The 7,507-nt window shown below is 41.3% G+C and overlaps 1 protein-coding gene across 2 annotated transcripts in view; it reads left to right on the top strand.

Moving 5' to 3' along the window:
* The first annotated feature begins 241 nt into the window (after window positions 1-241).
* The window catches only part of LOC132183658 (DENN domain and WD repeat-containing protein SCD1), a 66,379-nt gene continuing 59,113 nt past the window's right edge, over window positions 242-7,507 (top strand). The window contains exons 1-6 of one of the 2 annotated variants that reach the window (XM_059597016.1): window positions 242-684; window positions 1,623-1,914; window positions 2,125-2,218; window positions 4,872-5,073; window positions 5,250-5,391; window positions 5,518-5,618. In XM_059597016.1, the coding sequence (XP_059452999.1) occupies window positions 1,741-1,914; window positions 2,125-2,218; window positions 4,872-5,073; window positions 5,250-5,391; window positions 5,518-5,618 (713 nt within the window). In that variant the 5' untranslated portion in view covers window positions 242-684; window positions 1,623-1,740. The remainder of the gene's footprint in view (window positions 685-1,622; window positions 1,915-2,124; window positions 2,219-4,871; window positions 5,074-5,249; window positions 5,392-5,517; window positions 5,619-7,507) is intronic. The other variant, XM_059597017.1, reaches the window with a different exon arrangement.

Genomic DNA, 7,507 nt, shown 5'->3' with positions numbered 1-7,507 from the left:
AAGCCTGTTTTGGGCTTTAAAAAAACTAAAAACGAGTTTGTTTTGGATGGGTTAACCGAAGAAATAGAAAATATTTGTTTATTTATTTATTTTTTATCATTTGGAGTATGCCGTTAGTTTTTGGGTAAAAACTAAAAACCCCCCCTGATAAAATCTCAGCCCATCCAAGCTATTGCCGCATCTGGCATAGAAGCCCAAGTCCCTATTACAGTACGTTTTTTTTTTTTTTTTTCTTTTTGGTAACAGCCTATTACAGTATTACCACTTCAATCAGCACCCGAAGCTCCACAACCCAAACCGTCTTCCCCAAGAAAACGAAAATGCAAACGAGTCCTGGTTAAATCTTTTGCCGATCCACACACACTTGTCTTCTCGTTCATCCTTTCTCCTTTCCTCTGTTCACGCACGCACGCACCCCACTCCCCCTTCCCTGTTTCTCTCTTCTGAAAACCGACGATCGCGGTGAGGGAGAGAGAGAACCACCCAAAGAGAGCGATAGAGAGATCGAAGAGCTCGTTAGAGTGAAATCGGGAGAGAGAGGCACAAAAAAAGAGGGAGGTTCCGGTTAAGTGTGGTGGTTTACGGCCACTGGAGCTCGCCGTGACGCCCACTCGTGGCATTTCCGGCCACTACACGACAGAAAGACAGAGAGCCGTGGTGGTTGAGGAAGATATCCCAAGCAAGGTGAGACTTTGATTTTAGGTTCGATTTTGTTATGGGTTAATTAGAATTGGGATTTTCGTGTTGTGTTGGTTGGTGTATCTGTTGTTATGGGCTAATAAGTAGTATCAGGGAAGAGTCCCGAGAGGAGCTATCCTCAAAACACACTAATAAGGGAATAGTCCCTCATAAAGAGAAACAATTTTCATATGTCAGATACGAAGGGAACAGTCCCTTGAGATCGTAAACCGGGACTTGAATGAATAATTGATCATGAAAATGAACATTGCATTGCAAGTATGAGATTTATGCGATTCACAGATGTTTATGAATTGCTTGTAGCTTAGGTATGCACATATGCATGCATTTCACTTGTTGGGCGTGGGAATGCATATAAGGTGTGTAACTGGGTTAGATTATATATGAATGATTCCAATGGACAAGATAAAGGAAAAATATTATGTGTTAACTATCGTGTCTTTTATCAGTTGTGAATTTTATGTCATAAACTCCACTTTAGAAGCCCGGATATAACCGTTATTGTAAATGCTTGGGGATACCTTTAAATTATAAAAAAATGGCTCAGTTATAACCGCTCAGTGGATTTAATACTTTCGGAGACTGTGGACTCATGTATCCGCTGTGCGAATGTGGTGACGCCACAATTGTGTAGTCGTTGCTGTTGTAGATTGTGTGTGAGCTTAGATATCATCGAAGGAGAGACTTTGAGTTGCTAGCTTGTGAGGTACTGACTTAAGCTAATTCAGTCTCTCTTATATTGTATAGATGCCTAGTGTGGCATGTTGTAGAGTATGTACATTTTTACTAAACATTATGTTGTAGTGACGTGTACATAGTGATTACATTTTACGATGTATTGTCATTGAGTAATGATATAGAAGCTCTAGTTAACTTTATTGATACTTTTATAAGGTCAATTTAAATGGAAAAATTTATTGCAGGTTTTCTGCTGCGTTGATGTATTAAGGATATAGTAGTAGTGTCGTGTGGCAGTTGAGAAAATTTCCACCTCCGCCCTTACATTTTAGGGCGGGGTGTTACAAATAAGCTTTAACAACAATGGCTCGGATCTTCGAGTACTTTGTGGTGTGTGGGATTGGTCCGGAGATTCGAACCGTAGACGGGAACAAGGGCTTTCATGGAGCTGGTGTCTTGTACCTACCTTCTCTGCTCGACCAGTACCCTCCGCCCAACCACTCTCTCTACCCTCCTCCACCTCCTCAGCTCTCTTGGGTAAGTACCACAACCAACAACACAAGCACAACACATTTTTGCCCATTCTGGTTTTGATTTTCTTGTTTCTTGTAAGAAACTTTTTGTCTTGAGTTGATTTAGATAACAATTGCTGCTATTTTGGTGCTTAATTGTTCTTGATAAATTGAATTTATTATTTTGTTGGATCTTTGTTGAATTTTGAAAGTAATGTTGGGGCTACGATTGCAGTGTGTTCTACCAGCTGGAGTGGAGTTTTACTCATCGGGCTTTGATGCCAATGATGCTTTAACTTTTCCGAAGAGCTATCCGATTGTTTTAACCGGTGCGTCTAAAATAAGCACTAATCTAATACGTTGCTTGAATTTAAGAGCCTTTAAATGTTTCTCTTTGATCATTTAGATCCTAATTTGTATAATTTGCTCTTGGTGTGCATTTGATTTTTTTTCGGTTATTAGACTTACAAGAAGGCCTTGGATATATGTTTAGCATAGCTTAGAAACTATGCTATGAGTTCCATGGTTAGCTTCGAATTAGCCTTATTACTTAGCTAATTATGTGCTTGCAATTTGTTAATGAACATGTACTACCTCATCGCTAAGGAACTATCAAAATAAGATGATAAGGAAATTTTTGTCCCCGTTTACTTCACCCTGAGCTACATTTTGTCATTTTTCTGTAGAGTGACCATCTTGGTTGTGCATTCTGTTTGTGATATCCTCCACTATTTATTTATATCAGTCTCTTTATTTCTTTCGTGACTAGAGTTGTGCATTCTGTTTACCTGGACACTGGTTACTGCCCTATCAATGTGCATGTGGAGCTCCATTGCTCTTATTTGTAGGCATTTTTGGCATAGTCCTCTCAGTATTTAGGAGATTTTTTGTGATGTCCTACATTGCCTGGGTGTGAGAAAGTGGTTGTGCTTATATAGAGCATGTTCTTTGTAAATAGTATAAGGCCTTTTGGGGTAAATCCAATAACAAAACCGTGTGGGCTGAGGCCCAAAGCGGGCAATATCATTCCACTTGGAGCGGGCTGTCACATTTTTGAATCTCTTAAATTCCTTGTTGCTCCTTTTGTCCTTATCGTAAAAATGGTTGCACTTAAAACTTTTTGTTTTGGTCAATTGCTAGCCTAGTCGGGCCTGTCTAAACAACATATTCTTTTGGCATGAATTTCTTGCCCTGAATGTGCCACCTTCTCCTACTCCTCCATAACTCTTTCATTAGGGAACTTGCTTTTGTCCCTAGTCTTCTCTTACCTTTACTGCACATTTACTACCCAAGTTCCCCAATTTCCTGTCTTCCTTCACTTGCATTTGTCCACTGCACCAAATATTGTTTTTTTTTTTCCCAAGTGATTATTAATTGCTCATTCCTTCAAGTAAGGTGCAAAGTGGTCTTGGTCTTCAACATCTTTGAGTGCAATGTTTATTACTCCCTGGAAATCGATTCTGCTCTTGGAGTTTAAAGTGGATTTTGTTACTCAATTCTTAATTTCTTTTTTTGGGTTCATGCCTGTGAGTTCTGTTTAACTTTCTTGTACTTATTATTTTCCTTTCAGCTATAAGTCACATAGTGCTCTGTTAATTGTAGTTGCCAGAGCCAACAGGTCAGGCTCCACTCTTCATAATTGTGCTATAGGATACATCTGAATTTTGTTTTCTTGAAGTTTAAACTTATCTCTGGAAACTGTATTTGTCCTGCTCCATGACTTAGACCAGTCGGCACTCGTGTTACTCTCCTGTTTAGCCCCGTGATGGCATTGTCCTTGAACTTTATGAGCACTATTTTCCAGCCATCTGGTGGTGCAAGTTTGCGTATTCCTCGGCAATTGTATTTGGAATGTAGTAATTGCATGTTATACTAGAATTATGAATGGAATAACAATTCTATGCAAATTATCTTTACGAAAGGAGACCTTTATGACTAATCTTCCATCCCATTGCATTATCTTTTCTAAAGTCATTGTACATAACTCTAAGCACATATGTTCTGTGAAGCTGTTTCTTATCAACCTGGCCAGCTTTGGTCAATTTTAGTGAACTTCTCATTCTTTTATTAGACAGAATATCATCTTTCTTTGTCAAAGTGGTTCCATGTTATTAGATTTGAGTACTATATTTTGTCGCAAAATGCTAAGTCTATTTTAGAGAGGGGGGTTGCATGACATGTTTGAAAGCTGATTTGAAAAGGTGTAAAGCCTTTTAATCAAAGAAGTAACTCCTGTGGTTTAGTCTAAAGCTTTGTTTGTTTTAATGTAAAATGTTTTACGAGGGAAAATATTTTATGGGAAAAACAAGTGTTTTCAATTGTTTGATGGAGACCTGGAAATTGTGTTGAAAACTTTTTTTGGTGTTTGGTTAGCATGAAAATCATTTGCATATTTACCAAAACCATCGTAAATTGTTCAATTATTCAAGAAATAAAACATAGACTAACTCTTGGCTGGTGGGGGGTTGTGAAGTGAGGAGGGGAGTTGTGTGACACCCCGGGGGTAGGGGAAGTTGGGGGGTTTTCGAGAGGTGTGTTGGTGGGGGAGGGTTTTCAATAGTTGATGAGGTTGGTGTTGGGTGGGGAGGATGGTGACGTCCAAAGAGGAGAACAATTGTGGAGGTGGGTGGGTGAGCATTCTGGAGTCTTGTGGAAAACAGCTTATGTTTTTTAAAAAGTGTAAGGTAAAGATCATTCCATTAACTTGAAAATCATCTACGTCATGACATCAACCCAAATTTTCCATTCATCCCAAACACTTGAAAACAAGGAAAATGTTTTGACGTTGAAAAAAATGAAGCCTAATTATTTATCAAAAAAAAAAAATGAAGCCTAATTGTTTCTGGTTTTTGTCAATGGTTAGAGTTTACATTCTTCTATTTGTTCATTGACCTGTTATTGTTTTCATGTGTCTATTCTTATGCCTGATAAATTGTTTACACATGTTTTTTTTTTTTTTTAAAAATGTAAAACTTGCTGCAGAGGGTGATGGGTCAAAAATCTATGTTAGTTGCATTGCTTTTCGGGATCCAGTCAGTGAAGATATTGCTGAAGCTTACCGTATACCAGCAAATTCATTTGCTGACAAATGTATCTGTTTTGTTTCGCGCTTGCCCAGTTTCCATGTCCTCAGAAATGCCCTTGAGGAGCTATATGCACTTTGCTTTTCCCCAAATGGGAGTAGGTATGTGTCCTTCAGTTATAAATTCTTGATTGTGTGTGGTATGAGTCAGCATGTAAGTGAGACCTAAATATTTTGTCTACAACATTGCACCTGCGTGTGTGTATCCAGTTGAAAAATGAAATCTTTGGTATTCTTTTCTATTGTAATTAATGTTCTCAGCTCCCCAACAATTTCAGCAAGCCATTATGGGATGTTATAGCACATATAGTGTCAAATGTACCTTTGCCTACCCCTGGAAAGCATCGAGTTTTATTTGCTATAGAGAATTGCTTGCTTTCTGTGGAGGCTCCTCCTAAAGATGGTCTTTCCCATGGTGATGTATGATCCTCTAGTTCTTTTTGTTTTCTTAGCTGTGCGCAGCTTCCTTTTGCTAGCAGTTTGATTTGGTAGTTGTGGAAAGATAACCTTATCGATTGTTAACCATTCTCTATTTCATGGATGCAGATATCATTTCAGCCACTGGTACAGTGCTTGGATGTTGACAACTTGATTAAACTTTTTACAGCTGTGTTGCTTGAGAGGAGGATTTTGCTACGATCGAACAAGTACTCCTCTGACCTAAGATAATTGATATTATTTCTAGTAGAAGCTAAGTTATGATCATTCTTGAGTGTGTACAGCATTGAAATTTATACTTGATGTTATATTTTTCATTGCTTATACTTGAATAACAAAAGTTGCCACGTCAGCATGAAATTCTCTCTCGTCCCATCAGCGTGTGAGGAATACTGACGGTGCGTGTGTGAGTTCTGATCTGTGTTCAGGTAGTGTAGGTTTGGGGGTCATCGAGTTTTGATCAGAGAGATGGGTTGTCTAGGGTATTTTTATGTGAAAACCAAATACTTTGAGATTCGCTTGAATGTTCAAGGTGGAGTCCAATTGGTGGAGAAGAGTCGGGGAAAAACTCGAGAAGTGATCATGGCATGGCCAACCATTTTTTGGTTAGTGAGTGCCTGGGACTATTTGACAAACAGTGAGATAATCCGTGAAAATTGGAGGACGTTTCGCTTTGGTTGTTTCTCGTAAGTGATGCAGCGAAGAAAGAATTCCCACGGAAATTATCTGAAGTTCTCTGAATATGGTGGTATGGGATGGAGGAGTTTTGTGATTATACCGGAGGGGTATGAGGGGAAGGGATGGAAAGAATGCCGATTGCAATTGCAGAGGCTGAAGTTGCACTATGAGAAGAATAGAGAAGGGGTGTCCACTGGGGAGGCTCCGGAGGGGAAGAAACAAATAGGACAGTTGAGTGGGGTGAACAAGGAGACGCCATCGGTGGGGTTTCCAAGACCGGCCGGTGGGGCTACAAGACCGGCGATCATATGCAACGGTGGTGGTTGGGGATAAAGTCACTGTCGGCGGTCTTGGAACATAGGCTGCCGGTGAGGGGGATCCAAAACCAAGTAAGGAAGGTGCGCAATTCATGGAGAACGCGGCCGGGGTTCACGTTCTGCAACAAAGGGAGATTCTGGCGCTCCACAATCAGGAAAATATCACGATTGGAATTAAGGAGATATTACTTTCCTTACAAAAAGAAATAGCCAGCTGTTTGCTTAAGCTGGAGATGGGCTGGGCCTAGGGGAATAGGGGGAAGGAGATCCAGCTGGGTCAAGGTAAAGAGGGGAAAGGGTTGAAGGAATGGGCTTCAAGAGGGGAGATGGAAGATGGGCCTGTTCAGCCCAAACAATTAGTGGAGCTGGTAGACAAGCCCATAAGACTTCAAATAATTAACCGATACCACAAGGGGGCGTTTGGCAACAGCCTTGACCCAGGCCTCAACACTGTGTTTGTCTTTTTCCTTATATGTCTTTACACTATTACCCTTCACTATCACCCACCCACCGCATGCCCTTATCCTATCCCATTCACCTTCTCTCTCTCCCACAGCACACTTCTCTCTCTCCCCCGCACCCCAACCTCAGCTTTCAGTGACCGCCCACTGTACCAGAACGGAGACGCACCAACCCACGGTGGCCCACCCTAGGATGGAACCCACTGAAAGATATCGCCACTGGCGATAAATCTGCGACTCCGGCGATGCTCACCCACCAGCGCGACCTGCCACCCACGCCCAGCCCGATCCTCCCCCAACCGGCTTCGGAAATCCAATGCCGCCCAGCCCACCGCATGGCTAGAGCAGGCCGCACCCACCGCCCCCGCCCAGTCGGCCGGACCAAGCCGCCACTCACTTCCAGGCCAAACCCCCTGTCCAGACGGCTGCCCACCGCCCAGCAGGCTGCCCACCCACGCTGCCCAGCCCACTTTTGTTTGTTATTTTTTTGTTTTTACATCAATTTGTGGTGCAACAAATATGATGAAATTTGTAGTCGCAGTGGATTGATTTGTGGTCTCAGATTTACCCAATCCCTTTTTTGTATTCTCAGATTTGTCCAATTCTTTTTTTGGGTTATTTTGTTTTGTGCGACTGTTGTTT

Source organism: Corylus avellana, chromosome ca6 (assembly GCF_901000735.1).
Source record: "Corylus avellana chromosome ca6, CavTom2PMs-1.0".
Classification (NCBI taxonomy): domain Eukaryota; kingdom Viridiplantae; phylum Streptophyta; class Magnoliopsida; order Fagales; family Betulaceae; genus Corylus; species Corylus avellana.
This window is presented reverse-complemented; position numbering and strand designations above follow the sequence as displayed.